The sequence below is a fragment of the Macaca mulatta genome, chromosome 2, assembly GCF_049350105.2.
Source record: "Macaca mulatta isolate MMU2019108-1 chromosome 2, T2T-MMU8v2.0, whole genome shotgun sequence".
NCBI classification, from domain to species: domain Eukaryota; kingdom Metazoa; phylum Chordata; class Mammalia; order Primates; family Cercopithecidae; genus Macaca; species Macaca mulatta.
In genome coordinates, this window is record NC_133407.1 from 79,150,804 (window position 1) to 79,177,300 (window position 26,497).

At 36.4% G+C, this 26,497-nt stretch overlaps 1 protein-coding gene across 5 annotated transcripts in view; it reads right to left on the reverse strand.

Annotated features, from left to right (window-relative positions):
- WDR49 (WD repeat domain 49) overlaps positions 1–26,497 on the reverse strand; it is a 187,050-nt gene that overhangs the window by 70,836 nt on the left and 89,717 nt on the right. For all 5 annotated transcript variants that reach the window (XM_077991631.1, XM_077991632.1, XM_077991629.1 and 2 more), the window contains 2 exons: positions 10,707–10,871; positions 5,382–5,497 (listed from right to left, as the gene is read on the reverse strand). In XM_077991631.1, the coding sequence (XP_077847757.1) occupies positions 5,382–5,497; positions 10,707–10,871 (281 nt within the window). The remainder of the gene's footprint in view (positions 1–5,381; positions 5,498–10,706; positions 10,872–26,497) is intronic.

Here is a 26,497-nt window from a genome sequence, read left to right on the forward strand (position 1 = left end):
TTTTTGCCAAGATATTCATATCAAATTGACATACTAGGTATAGTCAGAGAACAACAGCCAAAAGCACAAAATCCATAAAAAATAGTCTTTCTGATATTTGACATGTTGAAAAACTAGTTAGCTACCACTTTCCCCTTGAAACCAAACCTGAAACTTTCATTTGAAATGACAGTTGTCCTTAAAATAATTTAAGAATCTACACTGCAGCTCTTACTTTTTCTATTTCAAAGATAACGGTTTTTAAGTTTATACTTTTGCCAAGTAAAATTAAAGTTCAGAATGAGCCAATTTTAAGGCCATTTTAGGAGTCTGAGAGACTTCTTTTTCTGGCATTGAAGGAGTTTACTAGTTCCAGTACACACTCCACATTTGCCACCCTGAGAGTATCACAAGTACTGCTACTGAATGATTGTATCATCTTGTGAAAATGAATCACGTCTCTAATTTCGAATTTTGATATGACGACCAAGTCTGTGAGAACAAAATTAGTTTACCTGTCAAGTGCAAAAAAAAAAAAAAAATACAAAAAGAAAAATGTTTAAAACCATCTTTTTTCTAGGATGAATGAGCTAGGCAAATAACTTTTTAACCCAAACTTATCATGTAAAAATTGTCATGGAGAGAACACAAAAATTCAATTAACTACTTGTTCCCTCAGAAGTTAATTGTTGTTAGTCCTATTGTCATGTCTTTTTAATGCCTGTTTTTCAATTCATTGCTTTTTAGACTTAAAAAGGGTATCTCAAAGGCAGAGAATTCATTTGATATAAATCAGCTTATTTTTAGTCATTTTCCAATTTTCCTAAAATTTGTAAAGTCAAATTTTGAATACTAGAATAAGTATAAATTATATGTAAGAATTATTTGTGAATTTCAAAAATACCTGCCCCCTCTTTCCCTCCAATATGGTTATTCTAAAATAAATTACAACTTTGGAATATTCCATGCTGATTCTTATCCTAATAATGGAAACCAATTGAGTCATATAGAGTTATAGTTTCTTAGTAAGGCAATTATTAAGAATGTAATATCTTGTGATATATAAGTTTTATTTTTGAGTAACTTCAAATCTTTAGTCTCGTTTCACTTAAAAATACTTTTAAAAATCAAATTATATCAATAGCTATTTATTGAGTTCCTACTTTCTACAGTGCTCTGTGAAGGATGCTAGTATAAATAAAATCTTCAGAATCATTTAAAATTATATGAAAGATTCTCTTTTTAGTATGTATGTCTAGACTTTTAAGGAGATAAAATCTTCATAAACAAATTTCTCACAAAAGAAAGCAATAAATATATAAGGTGACAGACATGTTAGCTTGATTTAATGATTTCAAAATGTATACAAGTATCAAGACATTACCTGTGTACTGTAAATATATACAATTTTTATTTGTCAATTATACCTGGATAAAGTTGGAGGGAAAACTACAGAGATTTCTCCTTTACAGAAAAGAGAAAATTAAAATGGGGGGAAGTAAGAGGTATTTTTTTTTTAGAGAGCTTTAAATATATTATAAAATCATAGATTTTGGAGGCAGGATAAAATCTTAAATTCTTAAGAGTATTTATTTAATTTTACTAGAACTATACATATTATATGCCTACTTTGAACAAATGCAAACTTAACTGATAATCTAGCCATTTAATTTTAGCAACATAAATATGGCCACAGATTCAACCAGGTATTTTTGAATTGACTCTATGCCAACTCACAACTTAGTTCTAAGTATATTTTGCTGAAAATAATGAGAAACACATTTCTACGGTTCTAAATTTGGGACTTCTTTTTACTGACAGAAAAATTCTCTAGATATGAATGACTGTATTCCTAAATAGCTAACATGTGCTCTCTAGTTCATTTTGCTTAGGCCCAAACATTCATATTTACCATATCCTGCCTTGTATGTATTGACCTGCCATCCATAAAAAAGTGGATGCGTTTGAAACAGGAATCGTGATTCTTTACATTCAGCCTTCTGTAGTTTCTAACTCAGGGCTTTCAACCTAGTGCAATTTAAAAATATATATGGGAAGGAAAGGGAAAAAAGAGAGCAAGCTATATATCTGAGTTGTTGTTAAGTTGCTAACACGTGTTTTGTGTGTGTGTGTTTCTTCATATGTACTGATTCATTAGCTTCAATTAAAATGAAAAAATGCTCAATTAATCATTTATTTTAAAATATATAATTGCTGTCTCATGGTGTGATGACTCCATTTGCAATCAGTCCTACCCAGGAGTGGTAGAAAGAGTACTGACTTTGGCACAGAATTCTAACTCAGCGACCTACTAAGTTTGTCACCTTGGCTGAGCTACCCAACCTCTTCAAGCCTCGGTAGCCTTCCTTGTAAAAAGGGGTTGCTAATACTTAGACTTCTGATTCATTGTGAAGAGAGAATATAATAGATTTTAATATCTATGCTGCTTGCCTCTCACTAGGAATGTGATTGTGAGTAATTAATCTCTCTAATCCCTAGTTTCCCTGTCTATTCAACTAACATTTATTAAGTCACTCAACGAATATCACCAAGTTTCTAGTAAGCTCCAGGAATGCACACATACACAAATATCCCTATTAAAGAAAATACAAGAAACTAGAGAGCACAAAGACAAAATGGGGACATTTTGTCTTCTATACTGAGAGTTAAGAGAAATGTCCTGGTGGAGAAGATATCTGAACGAGTCTTCAAATAGGAATAAATGTTAGCCAAATGAGCAAAGTTTGACAGGGATTTCTAGATGAGAGAATAAAGGCATAAGGGTGTAAAACAGTATGGTTTGTATGCGAACACCCTAAGGAAGCTGCTATTTGATAGAGTTTAGAATATACAGAAAATGGGAGAAAATGAAACTAGAAAATAAAAGAATAGATCCAGGTCAGAGGGAGCTTAGATTTATTTTGTAGACACTCTGAAAGGTTTTAAGCAAGGACATAACATAGAATTCATTGGAGAAAGAAATCACTGTAGCTAAAGCGAGCAGAATCTATTTAAGAAGTGAGAGGTGGGCATTAGGAAGACAAAGGACAAGTTAGAAGGCTGTGGCATTCATCAAAGTGGAAATTATGCTTGAATTATACTAATACCATAGTACAATTTATAGGAGCAGGTTTAAGAAATATTTAGGGCATAAAATAGATATGACTTAGTGATTTCTTTGTTGTGTGCAAAGAGAGAGAAGCAGAGTGGATGTCTTGGTCTCTGGCAATTAATTGAAGTTCCAAATAAAAGAGAAATAGCAAGTTTTGGAAAGGAGATAAATAATTATTTCAGTCGAGAACATGTTGAATTTGAGATTGCAGTCAGACACATACAGCAAGCAAATGGGTAACTGAGCTTAGAGAGATAAGACCTGAAGACAGACATTTGAGGTATCTATAAAATATTGCCTACCTTCCAAGATGATGCTAAGGATTAAATTAGCTAATGTGTATAAAGTGGCTAATGCTACACAGCACTGTAAATAAAATAAATCGGATGGCTTATTTAAGTACTTTACTCAAAAATGTAATTACCATTCCATCCTGCACATAATTCTTGAACCAATCTCTGAATTTGAATAAAATCTGAAGTAAAAGTTACAACTTAACCTAATAGACTCTAAAACAATGCATTGAAGAAAGCTTAATAAGACGGCTGTCAATCTTCTAGTTATTTCTTCTCTAATCACTAAACTATTAAGGAGTTGGCTTAATGGTCCATCCTCCTCTAACTACAACTGAACAGTTCCTGCCCTGTTGCCTCTTTTGTTACATGCCTCCTGGTAAAAAGAATCCTGTCTTAGATCCTGTAAAATCTATCTTAACATAAAGCCTCTGACTTAGAATATATAATTTTTAAATTCACCAATATAAAAGTGAAATAATATAACAGAATGTATTAATTCAATTTTCAATTTCAACTAAGGTATCCAAGTCCTGACAACCTTGAGGATAATGGAAAAGATGAAAGAAGATGGAAAAAGTGGTAATTTTTCCTACTCTCATCCCAGTTTTTCCAAAGCTTCTTCCACAAATTATAGAAAGTGACCACCCACCAACATAGATAGAATAATAGATGTTCCTTTAAAACACTTTTAGGTGACTCTACATCTAATCTTTCCAATTTTCCCTTGTAAGCAATCAAAAAAACTTACAGTTGATGCTAATTCCTAACTATGGATATCTAAAAATAAATTAAGGAAATGGCATTGCCAAGTTTTGACTTGATTATTTTTTAAAATTCCTTTTTGTTATGTTTAAAACTTAAATTGAATCAGCTGGACATCACACATGGTAGAGAGCTAAACTTATTCACTGCTATTTTCTAATTATAGAGATCATTAGATCATAGACTGTGGAGTGGTTGTGGGTTGATAATGGATCATGAATCCTTTCCGAGATGTGAAGAAGTCTTGTCCTTCATGGATGAGGATGATTGAATTAGTTCTTAATATCAAGTAGAATAATCTGGCTATACTTACTTTCTTATTGTCAAATTACTCCTAAAAATAAGGTAGCGTGTGGCACTATGTTTGCTGGTCTGTATTTGCACATTTGCATTAGAAAAAACTCTTCCCTGTGATTGATAAAAATCCCCATATATATATACTGCTGGTTTTCTAGGTATAAAGTCTGATGTAATCCTAGCTTCAAAGCATTAAGGTCATAATTCTATAGTGAATAACATTGGATGATTACCTATTAGAGCAATATTTTCTAAACTGATGAATTAATGGACAATATATTTTCAAAACATATCACACTTTAATTTTCCTACTGCTTATACAGTGCCACAGAACTGTTTATGATCCTTAGTTCTGTCAGAAAGAAAAGGAAACAGAAGTAATTTTCCTTGTAATGAAATGGATGTAATGCTCCTCGAGAAGAGTAAGTGCCTTTTGAAAAGCCCTTTTCTGCACTGATAGAAAGGAGGAGCTATCACAGGACTCAGTTGGCTATTTCCTTCTTGTGTTGCAATTGAAAATAAGTCAGGAGAAAAGAAGTAATGAGTTTCCTTTACAGTTGAAGGAATGTAATTTACAAGTTAAGAATTTATTGACCATAAAATTTGGGAAACTTTTGGAACCTAGGAAGTGGTAATACATCCCCACCTGAAATGGTTAAAGAAAGAAAAATTTCCAAAGCCAGAAGAAATTTCCAAAGCCAGAAGAAAACCTTCTAACAATTCTCAAAGCCACCCAAGCTATGCAATCTTCTAATATTTTATTCACTAAGCATTCAGTCAATTCCAAATAGGGTATCACTCACCTAGGTCACCGGCAAGTTTTAATGACACACAGTCAACCAAGATTTTTATGTTCTTTCTTCTTTTAGATTTTGATTAAAATAAAACATTCTCCTTTTTACCTTCCTATAGTTTTCCATGAAGCATAATCATACCTCTCCCAGCCTGTAACCAGTATTGTCTTCTTAAGAATGAGGATTTGTGAAATATCCACAGCTCCATCTTGCCCAACATTCAGTGTATGGTGACAATATCCATTGAAGTCCCATATCTTTAAGAGAAAAATTAAAACCACCTTTGAGACAGGAAGGTAAACTTTTGTGTTTATATTCTGAACTAGGATTAATTCATTTAGGATATGTAATCATTAAAGAAAATCAACTCATCATTGAATTTTGCCACTATATTACTCTAGTAATATTGTGAAATATCTACTTGGTCTTCATCCCCATTTCTCAGCACAATAACTTTTAAAGCCCTCAGACTCTCTCTAATGATAAGATAGTATTTAGTATGCTAATGATATGACTCCAGGCTGGGGATCCCCTAAATAGCTTCAGAGTGGGGGCCGGTCTCAAGAAACACCAAGCCCCACCCCAAAACCCCTAGGGAGCAGACAGGAGTTTAAAGTTGAGCTCATCTCCAGTGGTCAGTGATGGAATCAATCATGCCTGTGTAATGAAGCCTCCATAAAAACCCAAAAGTATGGGAGTTGAAGAGATTCTAGACAGCTGAACATATGTGGAGGTTGCTGGTGGGTGAAAAGCCCAGTATGGAAGAGCTGTGTCCACATGCCTTGCATTATGCATCTCTTCCATCTGTCTGTTCATCTGTATCCTTTGTAATATCATTTATAATTAATGAATACATGTAAGTCAAGTGTTTCCCCGAGTTCTGTAAGTCACTCTAGCAAATTAATCGGATCCAAGGAGAGGGTCACAAGAATGCTGATTTACAGCCCATCAGTCAGAATCACAAGTTACAACCTATGCTTGTGACTGGCATCTAAAGAAAGAAGCAGACTTATGGGACTGAGCCCTTAACCTATAGGATCTGACTCTATCTCCAAGTAGCTAGTGTCAGAATAGAATTGAATTGGAGGACACCCAACTGGCGTCCTCTGGAAAATCTACCACAGAATTGGTGTATGGGAAAAATCCCTACACATATATTGGTGACCAGAGGTGTGTATTGTATTCAGTGTGATGGTAGGAGAAACTGACTTTTTTTCCTATATAAAGTCATGCATCACTTAATAACAGGATACATTCTGAGAAATGCATCATTGGGTGATTTTATCATTGTGCCAATATCATACAGTGTACTTATGCAAACCTAAATGGTACAATCTACTACACACCCAGACTATATGGTATAGTCTATTGCTCCTAGGCTAAAAAGCTGTACAGCATGTTACTGTACTGAATACTGTCAACAATACTGTCAACAATAATGCCCAATAGGCATACTTGGTAACAGGTATGCCTTGGTAACAGGCATACTTGGTAATAGGTAACACAATGGTAAGTATTACTGTACTGAATACTATCAACGATTGTACACAATGGTAAGTATTTGTGTATCTAAACACAGAAAAGGTACAGTAGAAATATGGTATTATAATCTTAAGGGACCACCATCATATATGCAGTCTGTTCTTAACTGAAATGTTGTTCGACAGTTCATGACTGTACATATTTTAGACTCTACTTGTAACTCTATCAATCTATTCCAATAATAGTTCTTCAAATACTGTAAGTTAATATGTATTCTAAATGGAGACACAATACAAAATCATGAAGAAAACCATTGTGGAATCTGTTGACATCCTGAAGTTTTCACTATGTCTAAACTTCTGCTTCCTCATCTGTGACACAGGAACTTTACTCTTCAGGGATGCTTGGAGGATTAAACAGCTGATACAGAACCTGAAACAGTCATCATTTATTAGATTTCTCATCCTCTACCAATAAAACCTCCTGTTGATAGTGGGTGCTAGACACAGTCCTCAAGAGGACGCAAGCGGTTCCGGTTTACCTGCTGAGGCAGTGGAGTGAAAACTGAAGCCCAATAGGCATACTTTAAGGAGAGCCTCATTAGATTAGTAGCAGTTTAAACTAAGCTCTACTATGAAACCTCGTTGGCACATCATGCACAGAGGTCACATTGGCACTATCGAAATTAAAATGCAGGCCAGGCACCGTGGCTCATGCCTGTAATCACAGCACTTTGGGAGGCTGAGGCAGGCGGATCACCTGAGGTCAGGAGTTTGAGATCAGCCTGGCCAACATGGTGAAACCCTGTCTCCATTAAAATTACAAAAATTAGGTGGGACCAGGCACAGTGGCTCACACCTGTAATCTCAACACTTTGGGAGGCTGAGGTGGGTGGATCACAAGGTCAGGAGTTTGAGACCAGCCTGGCCAATATGGTGAAACCCCTTATCTATTAAAAAAACAAAAATTTGCCAGGCATGGTGGCATGCGCCTGTAGTCCCAGCTACTCAAGAGGCTGAGGCAAGAGAATAGCTTGAACCCAGAAGGCAGAGGTTGCAGTGAGCTAAGATTGTGCCACTGCACTCCAGCCTGAGCGACAGAGTGAGACTCCATCTCAAAAAAAAAAAAAAAATAGCTGGGCATGGTGGTGCACACCTGTAATCTCAGCTACTCAAGAGGCTAAGAGAGGAGAATCACTTGAACCTGAGAGGCAGCAGTTGCAGTGAGCCAGGATCGTCCCACTGCACTACAGCCTGGGCAACAGAGCAAGACTCTGTCTCAAAAAATAATAATAATTACTAAAAGGCCTATACCCTTTAAAAATTTAGCTTCTAGAAAATCATGCCACAGATGATTAAAAATTGGCTTAAATTTTGGCTTAAAAGTTCAGCTTCTAGAAAATCATTCACAGATACATTCATATATGTAAAATGACATATTTTCAAGCCTATTCTTGCAGCATTGTTAAAAAGCAAAAGATTTGAATCAATGTAATTGCTCACTAGTAAGAAAATAGCACAATCAGAATAAGGACTGTCTATGCAGTAGCATATAATGTAGCCGTAAAGAAGAATGAGTCATTTCCATTTTTCATTTTCCTAGACCTCTGCCAAAACTCAACCACCTATGGAAGCTTGAGCAAGTTGCCTTAACTCTTTGGGCTTCAGTTTCCTCGTTTGTAAAATCAAGATGATAAGAGTACCAACCTTGTAGATATACGTATATGTGTGTGTGAAGTCCTTAGAATAGTGCCTGGTTCATAGTAAGCATGGAATAAATATTAGCTAACATTATTATTATTGTATCCATTTATATGAGTCAATATCCAAGACAGAAAAATGCAAATGCAGAACAGCATGTATAGTAGGCTGCCATCAAGAAACAAATGGCCAGCCACAGCGGCACGTGTTTGTAATCCCAGCTACTCAGGAGGAGGCTGAGACACTAGGATCACTTGAACCCAGGGGTTTGAGACTTACCCAGGAAACATAGTGAGACCCTGTCTCTAAAAACAAACAAACAAGAATGACTGAATGAAAATAAACAAACAAATGGTGCTTATGGCCAGAAGGATGCACAAGAAAACAGTAACAGTGGTAGCCTCAGAGAAGGAGCTGGAAACAGCGATGATATATTTTCACTATACATCCATTTTATATTTCAAAAATTTTATTATATGCACACATTAATTATTCAAAACATTAATTAATTTAAAAAGAGACCGTTCAAAGCCATGATGAATAAGTTAATAATTTTAAGTCTTTGATTACATAGGTACTGAATTTGGATTCTAAATTATAAATTAGATTGGAAAATGTCATTCATTCTTGTTTCTTCATAGAATCCGGCCATAGCAACTCGAACCTGATTTTTGTGTCCTACACAGAAGTTGCCAGACTTCAGAATTCTGTTGTGCTCTTGTGATAAAGATAAATGCACCTTCAGAAGCAGTTATTATACTACTAAATTCACATTAACTTCTAAGGTGTCAAAGCTTCAGTTGAGACTTGAGGCATACACATACTCTTCATCCATGTCACTATGTTTTCCTCTAAACATAGCTCTTACCAAGTCCACCTTAAATAATTTCCACAAGTAGGTATTGCAAAGATCTGAATGTCCCCAGGTGCTACTAAGTCCCTTAGTTGGGATTATTTTAGCAACATCTACAAGGTAAGCCTTACCCTAGATTCTATACCCAGTTACTTTCCGAGATAGAGTTAAATAGAACCTAATCCATTCACTCCAATGTTCAATTCATTCTCACACCCCAGGACTGGTAAGTGAGATACTGGCTTTTCCTATTTGCCTGAACCACTGTCTAATACTCCAATTCCAGTTATTTCTCTTTTATTTCACCTCAATTATTGGGATTATGGTTGTCCCGGTACCTTCACACATCTTATCAGCTCTCCTGTAAACTAGATTACTTTACTTAAACCCAAATCTCCAGTCCATACCTCATTCCATTAACCTTCTCATAGGCCAACTTCTACTAATTTCCAGAGATTCCCTTTTCAACGCCCCATAGCACTTTCCTCACACTAATAATTGCCAGCCTGTAATCCCATTGAATACTAAACTTCTAGGATTTTCTACCTACATATCTAGGTAGCTTTCCATCACCCTCCCCTACAGCTTAACTGAGTGCATCATACACTACACCATGGAAGGTAGTCTAATGCCCAGTTTTAGCAGGTTTGAGAAACATTCAAAGTTTATTCAGGAAATTACCTTCTATTGTCTCATAGTGGCACAAGCCATTTCCAATCAAAGACTCGTTACTCTTGGGGCTGAGGGAAGCAGAGAAGATTCACTGGTGGGCATGACTTCAGATATCAAGTAACTAGTTTTTCATGAAAAGTTGATAATTTTGCAAAAGAAATTAGCACCTTCCTCCCAGAAGAAACAAATGATAAATATAGAATAAGAAACTTAGAAGCATCAAATCATGTTAGTTTAGAATGGATAAGATTATGATTATTCTTTCTACTATCTGAATTTCACATAACAAAAATTAAAATTACAAAATAGTTTACTTTTAAATATTTATTTCTTGAAAAATTTGCATCTATGACATTTTTTAAAGTTTACTTAAGTAGTCCTGATTTCTCATTTAATCAACTTGAAAAAGGGAAAACTACAGACATTAGCCGAAGCACATGAAATTATCCAGGCGTCGTATTCCCCAAAGTAGTCCCCTATTCACTACAATAAAAAAGGGGCTTTCTGAAATTAGTAAGCCAAGTTATATTTTCATTCTAAATAATTTATTCAGAAAAATTATTTATTCATTTTTCCACAGAGGTTTATTTTCCTAGCAGTTTTGTTATTAGATGGTTGGAATTTTCTCACTCTTATCATGTCTCATTTCTCTTCTTGCAATGCCAAAAAGGCAAAAATGAGAATATCTATAGCCATGTCTTCTGGCATAGTATTTTAATCTCCTCATATCTGGATAGAAAAGCATCATTGTGTTCGCACCTTTACAGTTCCATCTGTGCTGCCAGTCAAAAGCCGAGTCGCATTTGCATCAAGGGCCATGGTGCTGATTTCTGCGTTGCCATGGCAACCAGTAAACTGTTTGATTTTCTGCCCAGTGTCTATCATCCAGAAGGAAACAGTAGACCCTGTATCAGAGCTGATTACCTAAGAGAAAATTACATTTTAAAGAAATTAAATATAGTCTCAGAATCAACCATTTATATTTCAATAAAGACATCCAGCCTGTGCATTTCTAGTCCGAAGATCGCCCAATAGTCAGAGACATTTTTGTAATGGACTTTCTTTCTGTTAAGCCGATAACATTTCAATTTCGACTAGACCTGAGGTAATGAAGTCGTGATCCTCTTTATCAGAGGAGATAGGAATCTGCTTTCCTTTCTCACCATTCAGCTTTAGTATCTAGAGGCCATTCCAAAATCAAATTCTGAAAATAAACTTACGAACCTTTCCCATTTAGATGAGAAAGCTGATTTTACTAGTCATGGTGCTCTGACACTATTTACTATATGAAAAGAAACATTTCACAATATAGCAGCTTTCATTTAGCATTCAGAAAAGAAGCTCTATCAGCCATTATGGAAAATGTTAATTTCAACGAATTACTAGAACTATGCTTTTAATGCCATTAGTCCTTTGCTTTCTTTTTTCCCAAACTACTGTGTATATTTTTATAGCTAAACGCAATTACTGATAGGTCACTAAAACAAACAAGCACAGGTTAAATATAAATCTACATGCACACTTTGAGAGAAAGGCAACAAGACAAATGCTGGAAGGGAAAGGATTATATACAGCAGTTCAAAAATGAGAAATTTTATGGTGGCAAGTGGACTGCTAATTTCAGTTCAAGATATTTAAGTGATTCATATGTTAAAACCACCTAGCTAATATGACTTTGAAAACCAAAATAATGAAAGAAAAAAAATAAGCACATAAATGCATAGCTAGGAAGTTGTCTAAAGCAATATGTAGATTTTACCCAGCACTTTGGGAGGCCGAGATGGGCGGATCACTAGGTCAGGAGATCGAGACCATCCTGGCTAACACGGTGAAACCCCGTCTCTACTAAAAAATACAAAAAAACTAGCCGGGCCAGGTGGCGGGCGCTTGTAGTCCCAGCTACTCGGGAGGCTGAGGCAGGAGAATGGCGTAAACCAGGGAGGCAGAGCTTGCAGTGAGCTGAGATCCAGCCACTGCACTCCAGCCTGGGCGACAGAGCGAGACTCCGTCTCAAAAAAAAAAAAAAAAAAAAGAAAGCTTAAAGCATTTCTTTTTCTGTTTGGGTATTCATTACCATTGTATAAATGTAAATGTATTAATAATATGTTAAATTTAAATGCTGCATTTTCATAATCAAACGGGTTGAAGTTTATCAAATGTATATTCAGGACTGGCCATCATGCATGCATGCATTCATTCATTCATTCTACAGCCACTTGCATAACATCCATGCTCCATAATGGCAATGGAACTTCACTGGCAAAATCCTGCTCTCAAGGAGTCCATTGTCTATAGTTTTCACCTGTACATTAAAACCACCTGGGGAACTTTAAGAAGCGTCACTGCATACCAGACCAGAAACTCTGATTCAATTGGCCAAGGAAATTGATTTTTACAGAGCATCACAGGTGATTTAAATTTACAGGCTGACCTATGACCTGCTGGTCTAGATGAAGAAACAGGCAAGAAACAGATAAATGCTAAACAATGTTTCAAGTTTAGAGGTATCACCTTTGGGTGCTGTGGAAGCACAGAGTGGAAAACCTGAAGTCCACTTGCTGGAGTGGGGGATTGGGTTAGGGAGTGGAGGAGCAAGGGGCAAGTCAGGATTCACAGAGAAGGTGATAACTGATCTGGGATTGAAGATGGAGACATATATTTATTATGAGATGTACCCCAAGCCCTTTCACTTATAATCTCATTGGGTCTTTACGAAAACTCTATGAAATAATGTTAGCACCATTATTTTACCAATGATGAAATTGAGTTTGTAATTAGCTAACAATGTCCCCAAACTTACAGATTTGAATTCTAGACATAGAAAGCCACATCGTAAGGTCTTCCTCTATTCCAGCACAGTATTCCAGACAACTAACAGTTCACTTAGGAAAGCACTTGGAGAATATTCCAAGAATGAGAAACAATGCAAAGCTTCATGGAGCCCGAGTGCAGAGTATTTGAAGTGACAAATATGGTGGGATTTCAAACGAGGAGGCAAGCTGAAGATGAAACTTTAGAAATCTCTGGTAAGCAGCTCCAGAGAATACTGAGTAATGTATAAAGTCAATTTTACTGGGAGAGGGCCCACAGCTTTCATCAATTATCATTGGGGGCCAATGATTAATCTAAAAGGTTAAAAACATTATTATTGTTCTTAATAAGGGAAAGAGTAATATAGTATTTTTTGTTGGTTGACTTGTAAAAATACTTCTTGCAACAGTATGGAGAATAAACTGGAGTTTTGGGAAGACCATTTGGAGGCTGCTGTAAGAGTACAGGTAAGAGATTCTCACCTAATAGAGTAGTTCTGGGGTACAAAGGAGGGGAACAATTGAAAGAAAGGGCCATGACTTAGCAACATTTGTATCTCAACAAAGAAATGAGCCAGGTGCAGTAGCTCATGCCTGTAATCCCAGCACTTTGGGAGGCCGAGGTGGGTGGATCACAAGGTCAGGAGTTCGAGACCAGCCTAACCCACATGGTGAAACCCCATCTCTACTAAAAATACAAAAATTAGCCAGGCCCGTGGTGATGCACACCTGTAATCCCAGCTACTCGGGAGGCTGAGGCAGGAGAATTGCTTGAACACAGAAGGCGGAGGTTGCAGTGAGCCAAGATCGCACCACTGCACTCCATCCTGGGTGACAAAACAAAACTCCATCTCAAAAAAAAACAAAAAACAAAAAACAGAAAAAAAACAAAGAACGGATAATGAGCATATGATCCTTTTAGCCCTTCTTTTTCTGAAATTACAACTCTAATGAGACAATTTCTTAAATGAAGTAAACCTGTATTTATGCTACACATTTTCTCTCACTGAAATCAAAGGTACCTTAAATATTTAATTACCATTGTTAAACTACTGTGTAATTTCTAAGACCAAATGATCTGGATCTTTGAAATAATGTAACAACACATTAATTATCATCCCATGTCATTAACTGTTTCTATTTGATTGTGTTTGTGCACTATACACCGTGTTTAGGAGCACTGGATCTGGAGTCAGGATGCCTAAGTTTGAATGTCAGCTGCCTCACTATTTTTCTACCTTGGACATTAAGGTCAAGCACATTACTTACCTTTATGCTTCAACTTCCTTATCTGTAAAGCAGAGTTATTCATAGTAACTACTTCAAACCATTGTTATGAAGTTTAAACAAACTAATATTTTTAAAGCATTTACCACAGTGCATGGCATAGCCATAAATAAGCCATAAAAGTTAAGTAGTGTTACTATGCCATCTAAGCTTTATTTACCTAACCTCTTAGGCTTGTATCACTGTGCATATCCAAATCAATTTAAGAAAAATAGTATCTTGCTTTCCTCCAACTATGACAGTGAATGTAGACAAATTATATTTTAGAAACCAGATTTTAGATGCACATTGAAATTTTGAATTATACTTGTGAATTTCTCACGGAAGTGCTTAGGAAGTTGGATTACATTCATTAAAAATAAAATCATGAAAGTATAATTTGCCAAGCTTATGTGAAAATTTTGATAGTGGTCTTTTAAGAAAAGGTTAAAGATTGTGAAGGATTTTATTATTTCTATTAAAAAGCATTTTTTGGATTTATTTGTTTGTTTTTATTATTTTAAATTGACACATAATAACTACATACTTATGGGGTACCGTGTGGTATTTCAATACATGTACACAATGTATAATGATCAAACAGGGTAATTAGCATATCCATCACCTAAAACATTTACTATTTCTTTATGTTAAAGCATTCAAAATCCACTCGTCTAGCTGTTTGAAAATATACAATAAGTTGTTGTTAACTATAGTCACCTTATAGTGCTATAGAACACTAGAACTTATTCTTCTGATCTAGCTGTACTAAAAAGCATTTTCTGAGCAGCTATTATATGTTAGCCATTTCAGTACCAAAAGATGGTACTTTTTATTTCCCTAACAGAAATAAAAGAGCCATGTTCAAAGAAAAGACTTGATTACCTGTTTGGGGTGGGCATCACCCACATTTCAAAGCATCTAATCATTCACCATTGTTATCTAATGTAGATATTCAATGAGGAATTAGTAATGTTCACTTTTTGCCATTTTATACTCTTTCCCCTGCCCACATGACTGAGCCCCAACATACTATTCACCAGTTTTCATCACCTTTCTCTACTCATTTAACAATTTCTCATGAAATCTAAATCAGTCATGATAACAGCATATAGCCAGTCTGATTTCATTTTATGGCAGTCTGCCTCACGGCACAGTTTGCGGGAAAACAGTGTGTTGAAACTGACTATGTCTCAAACATCCAACCAGTATTAACCAGAATCTCCTCTCACTTATGACAATATTGGAATACAAGAATAACAATATGGGTGAAAAGGCGTTCGAAGTTTAGTGAAAGAGGAGTACATTTAACATTACTTGGCAGATGAAGAAAATGGATTCACTTCATGACAGTGGAAACTGTGTTTGGCAAGTTGTTTTCATCAGCAATAAAGCCTAGGAATAAGTCCTGGCGTCACATTTCTATGCCACATTTTAATGATACCAAATCTCTTTAAGTTTGCAATTTATTTCTGATTATCTCTTATCAGGCTAGACCTCAGCTGATGAGGATGGGGCCCTGACACTCTGCAGAGTGAAAATGGTGCTAACAACCACACTCCAGGGCACGTGGGCCTCCTCAGTCGATCGTCGTTCTGATGGGAACAGTCTCCCTCTCATGTACTTCAGTTAGTAACTGTTTAGGAATATGTGTCTCCATTTTGTTTCTCTCATCTGAAGCTGTCACAGCTAATCAGACAATTCTAAGATATGTGAGGTTGTATTCATGTTACCTAATTGTCTTATTGCTATTCCAATAACAGTAGGCACGTTAGTTGTCTTTTATGTGGATTTCAACTCCTAGGTCTAAGAAAAAAAAAAAAAAACAGAAACCAAAAATTACAGCAGCAAATGCTACGAGCTAACAGAGGGTTGAGATATTTGATTCCATCACTGTTTATGATTTTATTTATTTTAGTTAGTGCTGTTTATGATCCTATAATATAAAATAGGTTACTTCCTTTATTTCCATTTTGTAGAAAATCTCTAGAAGTCATATTTCAGTGAATAGGGAGGTGAAGACAATGATGATGTCTCAGAGTACAGGTACAAATTTTTCAAATATTTTAGGGCAGCCATTCTTTATTTATAAATCTTGCTAATTGGATTTTGTCTCTTCTTAAATTAATTGGTAATCTGCTCTTTCAAATTCATTATTTGAATGTATTGAATACCTGTAATAGGCAAGGCCCTAGATCTAGAAACTAGTGATTCAGCAGTGAGTAAGTTCTGTTCTTACATTTTGTCTAGGGAGAGAGGCAACAAGATCAGGGAAAAAAGCATATCTATCTACACACACACACACACACACAAACACACACACACATATATGTAAAATGCATGTGCATATATGTAATATGTGTGTGTATATGTGTGTGTGTATATATATATATACACACACACACATGATGTTTGGTGGTAATAAAGGTTATGGAGGAAAATATGGCTGAGAAGGAAGCAGAGGGCTTTTGTTGTAGGTGCTAAATTGGGGAATCTGGGAAGGTCTCCCTGAGGAATCATTTGTGGAAAGACATAACTGAGATGAAGAAGTGAGCCAACCAGATACTTGGGTGAAAAGAGTTGCAGACAAAGGAAACAGCAGTGCAAAGGCCCTGAGGCACAGTGTCCTTGGCACATTCAAGGAATAGCAAGGAAGCCATCAAGGCTTAAGCAGTGTGAGGGAAGGGAGGAGCCATTGCCTGCAGTCGGTGCACAGAGATTCAAAACAATCGAAAACTACCAAACTCCCATAAGAACTAGGGAACAAATTTTTTAAATGGAAAAAAAAAAAAAAAAAAACTTTCCTCTTTTTGGCTAATATTAATTAAGCATTTACCCTTGCTTTATTTCATGTATCTTTATATATAATATCACTTGTTCTTAATAAAAATTCTGCAAGGGATGTATTATAATTAGTATTTTATAGATAAGAAAGCTGAAACTTGAGGAGTTGAATCACCCAGTCTGTGTAAAGTATTGGGAACTCTGCCGGACTCTAAAACTCCACCAGTTCTCTTATTCTAAAAATCTTCTTCTAAAAACAGTTAAGACTGTGATGATGAGAGAGGCTGAGGAAAGGGTCCTCTCCTATACTGGTTTAGTGTAGCTTTTTGGAGAGCATTTGACAACATTTGTCAAGATTACAGATGTGAATATTCCTTGCCCCGATAATTCTAACTATAGGAATTTATCCTATAGGTATTTTCTCATCAGTGCAGAGTTCTGAGCCCAAGGTGAAAAACTGCAACATTATTTGTAACAAAAACTGCTGGAACTAACCTAAATGCTTAAACAAAGTTTGGAATATGCATGCAATGGAATACTATGCCACTGTGAAAATGGACAAGGACACTCTTTAGGTAATGAGATAAGACTATCTTTAGGATGTATTGTTACGTATAAAAGCAATGTACAAAGCAGTTTGTCTGCACACATAAAATGCTCTCATTTTTGTAAAAAAAAAAACCTATAAAATAATATATATTCTTAAATATTGAGTTATTAAATATTACATATCTATTTCAAAGAATAAGTTTACCCTGCAACAACACAGGGGTTAGAGATGCCTACCCCCCACACAGTTAAAAATTCATGTATAATGTTGTTCCCCAAAAAACTTAAGTACTAATATTCCACCATTGACCAGAAGCCTTACTGATAACATAAACAGTTGATTAATACACATTTTGTATGTTACATGTACTACATACTGTATTCTTACAACAAAGGAAGCTAGAGAAAAGAAAATGTTATTAAGAAAATTATATGAAAGAGGAAATATACTTACTATTTATTGAGTGGAAGTCAATTATCATAAGGTCTTCATTTGTGTCTTCTTCACATTGAGAAGGCTGAGGAGGAGGAAGACGGAGGGTTGGACTTACTGTCTCAGGGGTGACAGAGACCAAAGAGGTGGAGGAAGTGGACGGGGAGGCAGGAGGCCAGGAGAGGCAGGCACACTTGGTGTAACTTCACAGAAACATCTTGTAATTTCTGTCTGACTTTTTTGCTTTTTCTTTTCTCTAAAAATGTTTTCAAATAGTACCAATCCCTCTTCCAATATGTTTTTTAGTTTCAGTGCCTATATTGTAGAAAAGTCTATGCCATAAAATAAGTCAAAAGCAGTCTTGAATAATCAGAATGCTTCTGCCAGATTGCCTAACGTCCATTATTGTCTAATGTCCATTTGTTTTCTGGCACTGCTTCTTCTATGTCTTCTTTCTCAGTCACTGGTTTGAAGGCACTCCTCTTCATCAAGTCATCTTCTGTTCATTCCTCTGATTTAGTGTTTATCACATCTTGAATCTCCCCAAAATCCATATCTTGAAACCCTTCACCTCAACCCCATTCCCACCGTTTTTGCCATGTTCACCATCTCTTTCATGATTTCCTTGACTGGCTCTGTGGTAGATCCTGTGAAGTCATGTGCAACAGGTGGACACAGTTTTCTTCAGCAGGAATTTATTGTTTCGGGTGTGAGGGCTCTCATGACTTTTTCTATAGCAATGATGGCATCTTCAATGGTGTGACCCTGCCAGGCTTTCATGACGTTCTCTCTATTCTGATTCTTTTCCATAGCATTGACGGTCTTTTTCATAAAATCCCAGTACCATGTGTAATGAGCCTTAAACGTCCTCATGACCCCCCTTGTCTAGAGGTTGATTTAGAGATGTTGTGTTTGGGGGCAAGTAGATCACTTTGATACCTTTAGTGTTGAAATCATGAGGTGCTGTGGGGCCAGGGGCATTGTCTAATATAAAAAGAACTTTAAAAGGCAGTCTCTTAACTGGTAAGGTGCTTCCTGACTTCAAGTGCAAAGTATTGAAGGAACCAGTTCAGAAAAAGCATTCTCATTGTCTAGGCCTTCACGTTGTACAGCCAAAAGAATAGCAGCTGATGTTTGTCTTTTCCATTCTAGGCTCAGAGGTTAGCAGCTTTGTAGACAAGTGCTGTCCTGATCAAAAACCTAGCTGCATTTGCACAAAATAGCAGAGTTGGCCTATTCCTTCCTGCCTTAAATCCTGATGCTTGCTTCTCTTCCTTATTAGTAAACATTCTTTGTGGCATTTTTCTTTCAGAATAAGGCATTTTCATCTGCTTAAAAAAATTTGTTCAGGCAGCAATCCTTTCTTCTCAATGATTTCCTTAATGGTGTCTGAAAACTCATTTGCTGCTTCTTGATTGGCAGAATCTGCTCCTCCTGTTATTTTGATATTTTTTATACCAAACTATTTTCTAAAGTTATCAAACTATCCTTTGCTGGAATTAAATTCTCCAGCTTTAGAATACTTCGCCTTTCTTTTGCTTTAAATTATTGTATAATAACTGCTCATTCTCTAATCATATTAGTCTATAGGTATGCCTTTCTTATAGCAACCTGCACCCACATAAGACCTATACTTTCAATATGAGGTAAAAAGATATTTCACAAAATATATATATGGTTTTTGCACATGCTGGTGTAACTACAGCAATGGTTTCATTAATTTCTTTTTCTTTTATTATGGTGGTCCTAATGCTGGATTCATTTATATTGAAATGGCAAGCAACCACAACTGCAGACCTCAACCTATGGTACATATCAAGCAACTCAACTTTTCTTGCAATGTCATCAGTTTTCTCTGCTTCTTGGTAATATTTACAGCATCCCTAGTGACACTTCTTATGAGTTCCATGGTATTATTTAAAGTTTATGGTACTGCAATAAACAAGATGAAAATATGCAAGAAGTTCGAGAGATCACATTTTCCTGAGACAGGTCATTTAATGTAGAGAGCAACTGCTCATTTGGAGATGATTAGTATCACATGGCATTTTAAACAAATGCAACACTTGAGCTCACCACAACAGCAACAGGGGATAGCTATGAAATCACTGCAGTAGTGCAGTATGTACTACAGTTAATTTTTTTGTTTGTTTATTTTTGAGACAACGTCTTGCTCCGTTGCCCAGGCTGGAGTGCAGTGGTGCTATCTTGGCTCACTGCAACCTCTGGCTCCTGGGTTCAAGCATTTCTCTGACACAGCCTCCCGAGTAGCTGCGATTACAGGCACCCACCACCACACTCAGCTAATTTTTTTGTATTTTTAGTAGAGACAAGGTTTCACCATGTTGGCCAGGCTGGTCTTGAACTCCTGAACTCGTGATCCACCCGCCTCGGCCTCCCAAAGTGCTGAGATTACACGCATAAGCCACTGCACCCAGTCTGTACTACAGTTAATTTTATGCAGTTATGATTTAATACTATATCTTTTTGTTTGCATTTCTCTTGACTGCAAATGGTGCCATGTACAGTCTGTGTTTGAATATGTAAGTTTTGATAAATTTTAACTTTTTATAATAGATTTTGTATATTTTATGGTACTAACTAATAAAATAGGCTAGTGTGTGTGTGTATATATATATATATATCTTTTATGAGTTCATTCTATGTATAATATTTTCTTAATTTCTTTATATTTCTGGGTGATTTATCTGTATTTCTTTTAACTGTTGCAAATATCAAAAAAAAAAGTTCCAATGCATTCATTTTTAAAAATCCATGTGAAGCTAGGCACGGTGGCTATGCCTGTAATCCCAGCTACTCAGGAAGCTGAGGCAGGAGAGTCACTTGAGGCCAGGAGTTCGAGGCTGCAGTGAGCCATGATCATGCCACACACTCCAGCCTGGACAACACAGTGAAGAAGAAAAAAAAAAAATCAGATACATATGACCCCTCACAGTTCAAACCAGTGAAGTTGAAGGGTCAACTGTATATATAAAGAAAAATATATATTCACTTGTTTAAGAGTAGAATAGCCCTTAAACATTGCTTGTGGAAGTCATAAAACTGGTTGCCTACAGGAAAGGAAACTGAGTAGGGGGATAAGAGAAAATATTTGCCATATTCCTTTTTGTTGTTTTGAATTTTTCAATATGTAAACATGTTATTTCTTCCAAACTAATCACGTTAAATAAATGTGTATCTGTTCAGACATGTATGTGTGTATGTACATGTATGTTTTAGTATAACCTCTAAAACTAGGAACTTCTTATCAAGTGACCACAGCACACAGCCTCAGAACTGACATATAACAAATTACAGCTTTAAGCTAGCCAAAACAACAACAACAACAACAAACACAACTATATTAACAGAACGGATGTCGCTTGGTGCCCAGCAAAGAGGCAGGAAAGGAGAAAATTTTCATTGTGTAAATCCAGTTCTGTTCAAGAAAGAAACTCATGGATTTTGCACTAAGCGTAAGTCCTAAAAAGGTAGACTGTCTTGTACGATGGAAATAAATTTCCCTCAAGCCTGTCCTCTTTTCTCCGATTTTACAGTTACCAAAGGAACCACCAATTGAATTGTTTGGGTTCTCAAATACGTTCAATTTCCAAAAAAGTATGTGCAGAAAAGAGGACAAAAGATATGCTATCAAGAGAAAATTATACCTCATCCCTTGTTTTTTAAATAATGGAAGGCCACATGTTTATTATAAATTTTGGACATGCATATGTATACATGGAGCTGTTTGGACTGCAATAATCTAAATTAAGATAAGGTAACTATAAATTGTAAATAAGGTTAAGGGTGGAAAAGTTTACTATAAAATTTTGAATATGATGGCATAGATAATAACTTTGTACAGATGCTTTACATGTATACATAATGGAATTTTTTCACAAGAAAGATTTTTTTAGTGTTTACCTTTGATATATTTTTATATTGTGCCACAGTAAAGAAACAAAAAGCTGCAATTAAATGATGATAAAGCCAGGTGCAATGGCTCATGCCTGTAATCCTAGCATTTTGGGAAGCCAAGGCGGGTGGATCACAAGGTCAGGAGTTCGAGACCAGCCTGACCAACATGGTGAAACCCTGTCTCTACTAAAAATGCAAAAATTAGCCAGGCGTGGTGGCACACACCTGTAATCCCAGCTACTCAGGAGGCTGAGGCAGGAACCCAGAAGGCAGAGGTTGCAGTGAGCCGAGATAGCACCACTTCACTCTAGCCTGGGCGACAGAGCAAGACTCTGTCTCAAAAAAACAAAGATGAGAAATATTTGCTTGTCAGTTAATCTTGAAGCAACCAAAGGTAAGGGCACCACCACTCTATGGTTGTGACCTGGACCAGCCCCCATTTTTAATAAATAATTTGGCAGTTTGTAGATAGTGTAATAATCAAGCCTCAAGAAACAGCATCAAGCCAGATAAAGTGAAGAGGGTCTAGTATTGAAATTTGCAAAGCCAGCATGCTTCTGGATTATGAAAACCCCACAGAGAATCTCAGGAGGTCTCTTGGAATAATCCAGGTGATCACTGTCTGACCTATCTCCTCATGTAACCAAGTATGTGATTAATATATTAGAGGTTAGAAGCGGGATAAAAAAGTAAGATTCTAGGAGGCATTTGTTTCTCAAATTATCTGATATTCATATCCTTTAGCCTAGAAATTTACTCCTAAGAATTTACCCTAAAGCGATATAGTCATAAGTATCAATGTATTTATCTACAAAAAAAAAATCATAATAGTAAAGTCTACATCAAGGGAAATGGATCAGTATATTACGATACATATATACAATGGGCTACTATGCTGCCTTGTAAAAATGATAAAGTAGCTCTACATTTCGCCACAAGGAAATATATTCTAATATATTATTGAATAAAAAAGTATGTTACAGAGCCTTGTTTATGTAAAATAGTCTATGCACAGAAAGATGTTTAGAATATGTTGATATCAGCAATAGTTTTGTATTTGAGTTTTACTGCATTGCTTCAATTTCTTACAATAATCATGTAACATTTTGCAGCAGTTACTAAAAAAAAAGTTATTTTGATAAGAAAAATTGTAAATACCATTTAGTCTATTAAAATTTGATGACACCTAAATGTCTAGCTTGATTATAAATGTGTTCAAGGTTCCCAACAAACTGAAACATTATCTATTTTACAAAAATACATAAACCTACATCATTAGGATGAGACTCATTGTGATAACACAAATATTTCATCTATTCTAGTTTATATATCTAGAAATACATGTTTTAAAATTTTCCAAATTCATGAGTGTTTTTTTGTTTTCTTTTGTTTTCTTGTAAAAAGCTTCATAAGAACTGAGTGCAGAGATGGTTCATTAGATCTGCTTCCAGGATATAGGATTGCTTTAATTCTTTCCAAATTGTACATTCCAGAGGACTCCTTCATCCAGTCCCAACTTGTTGTGCTGCTGGCTGTGAGAAAAAACTTTGCCAGGTGAAATAAAGTATATGATTTCTTTTAAAAGGCTTTGCATGGCTTAACACCACTTTCCTAGACTAGGATACAAGGGCCTCAAAAGACAGGAAGATAAATAAAAGTCACGGAAATGTCCCAAGCTGCTTTTATATAGGAATTATATTGGGTCCCCACTGAAGTTCAAATACAAAGAAATAATAAAGTGTAGGCAACATGTTGAAATGATAACAGAAGGGAAGGTTTTCATTAAATTCAAGCAAAGGGAAAATGTTCAAGAAAGACACCAAACCAAATAACCAAAGATCAAGAGACCATGGACTGAAAAAGCATGACTTCCTGTTACGCTTGACATGAAAAATGGCAATAATTTATCAAGTCTAGTAGTTGAGCATTCATTTTGTGATCAGAACAGTGTTGGAGCTGTGGGAAAACACACAAATGGAAGTAAAGGCTCTTCCCCTCACACCAAAAACATAGGAAGAGAGAGAAATAAGTTTAGTTAAGTGTTTAACTGGGAAAACAACTAAAAAATGTGGCCAATGCCCAGGAAGAGGAGAAGTAAGTGTGGGTTGAGATGGCTCTGGAGACTTCAGGGAGCTAAGGACCAAAGCTGAGGCTTGCAACTAAATGTTTACAAGACGAAACTGCAATGGTGAAGAAGAGAAGGAGGAGGATAAACAACTTTTCCACCTCAAGGGGCATTCCTGAGGAGAAGCAGGGGTAGGGACAAACTGCAGTTCAGGGTGTCCTCACCCTTCTAATTCTTCCTAACATTTGTTAGCACATGCCACAGTGTTAACATAAAGATTAAAGAATCTCAAGAAGTTAATAAGAAAAGGAGATGTCATAATGCAGCGACATTCGCCCTATGTGGTATGGGGGACCTGAAAGAACCTTTCAGGGCTGGCAGCATGAGAGACAAGAGGACACTTCCAAGATTTCAGTCCTAACAAGGCAATGCCAGGGAGGCACATGTTATTCCCATTACTATTCCTACACCCCCACAGACACACACATTTTAAGAAGCTGGCAAACTAAAGCTCAGACAGGCTAAGCAGTCTGTTCAGAATTTGAACCCACATATTTCCAACCCAGCAGTTCTGAAAACTTTTGGTCTTGGGATTCCTTTGCATTCTGAAAAAGTATTGAAGAATCCAAATAGCTTTATGTGAAATACACACACACACACACACACACACACACACGTACACATATATAACACAGATAGATCGATCTGTATTTTTATATATGTTTACCATATTAGACATTTATAGGGAGACAGTAATGCACAAAAATATAACAGCACACATTCCCTTAGTCATAAGAGCAATGCTGTTATCACACAACACACATCATGCAACCTCTAGAAAACTCCACTGTACACTTTTGAGAGAATGAAAGTTTAGAAAGAAAACAATAAATTAATATTATGATGAAAATAGTGTTGACCTCCCAGATTCCCTGAGAGAATCTGAGTCTCCCAGAGGTCCAAGATCACACTGTGAAAAATGTTGTTTTAATCTCAATTCTATGCTTTACTTTTCCAAGACCAGACAGTGATGCATTCAACGAATGGCCATCAATATGCTCCTAAGATCCCTTTACTGCTTTAACTCCCACAATGTCTGCGAAGTATTCCCAAACTTGCCACCCCAAAATAAACCCTCTCTCCAAAAATGCACTGTGAGTGCTCAAGCTTCTTTGCAGGTGCTCACGTTGTATCTTCGGTCTAGAACTACCTCCTCCTCCTTTTAGAGATTTTAGCTTTCAGGGTTCTGCTGAATAGTGACCAACACTGGCCCCAGGCAGAACTGATCGCTCTCCATAAAGGGCACTTCAGTTTTACCTCTACTTCATTTTACTGCGTTCTACTGTTTCCTTGTTAGTAATATGTCTCACTTCCCTTCCTTCATTCCACAATCCTGTAAGGAGCACCTGTCCAGCAATTATCAGCACTACGGGTAGGACCCAGATCTTCCCTTAAAGAGCAGAATCTTCCTGAGCTACTGGGGGAGTAAACTAGTTTATTAATCTCTAATTCTTCATCCTTGGCAACTGACACTTGTTCAAAACTGTGTTATTTGCTTTGTCTAATTACTCTAAAATGATAAGTTATCACTGGTTGATGGGAATGTGAGTGATATTTTCTTTGCACTTTTCTGCAATACATTTTTATAATTATAAATATAACACATACAGTGTTCATGTTTCTATAGCTTAGCAGCTAATAGGAAATGCTGAGGTATGTGATACACAGCTCTATGTGCTTTACATACATATCAATACTTATCATTATTTATGTTATTCACAGCAAGTAGAGGTGTGAATACTCAACTCAATCATATAGTGATACATCCTATATCATATACGATATGTACATTGTTCTTTGGTTGTCTATAAGTTGCATGTATGTGAGTTACCTTGGCTTTGTCTTTGTGCCCCAAATAAATCCAGATCTTCTTTGTGTCTAATTTCCTGAATTTCTTAGGGAATATTGCTCATCTTATGGCCAGGCAACATAGGATTTTAACATCTACACACAAATTTAGCATTTTAACTTTGCAGATCTCAATTAGGAGAATGTTCTCTTGGAAACAAATACATCTTTCAGTGGCCACCAGGGAGTCAAATTAACTGGTTGCCTTCATAAAGTTCAGTAAAACATTTAGCAGGAAATGTTTTCCCGCAGATGGAATTCAAAATGAGTTGTTTTCTAAATGATTTTATTTCCTAGAATAACCAGAAAACAGTGTTTTAAATAGTGACATGACACACTACTCATTACTAACAAAGGGCTTTCCACCCCTTGCACAAAATCTCCACTAGTCATTGCTGTGTGAATGCAGAAACTTCTGCAGAAGGGAAAAGAAAGAATGGATTGAGTTACTGTTTAATTGGCTGCAAGCTGGAGACTTGCTTCTGTTTGGCTCCTGCTGTGCTGTTACCATCAGGCCTGAGGGAATCGCTGAGCAGGCTAACCTCTGATGCTGGTTGCTCCCTTCATGGCACCCACAGGCTGCCCCACACTGAGATCACTGGCTTCACTGGCTGGGCCGCCCTCTCCTTCAAGAAGGGCTGTGGTCTGTGCAGCAACTCTGCTCCAGGGGAGCCCTGCTTCTTCATTGAGATGCAGGTAATGGTCCCCTAAGCCAAGGCTGCGAAGCGTCATTAAAGTGGTGGGGAGACAAACAACACTCGTGCTGCATACCAAGTGGCATCACATTTAACTGAATCATTTTATTATGAATACATTC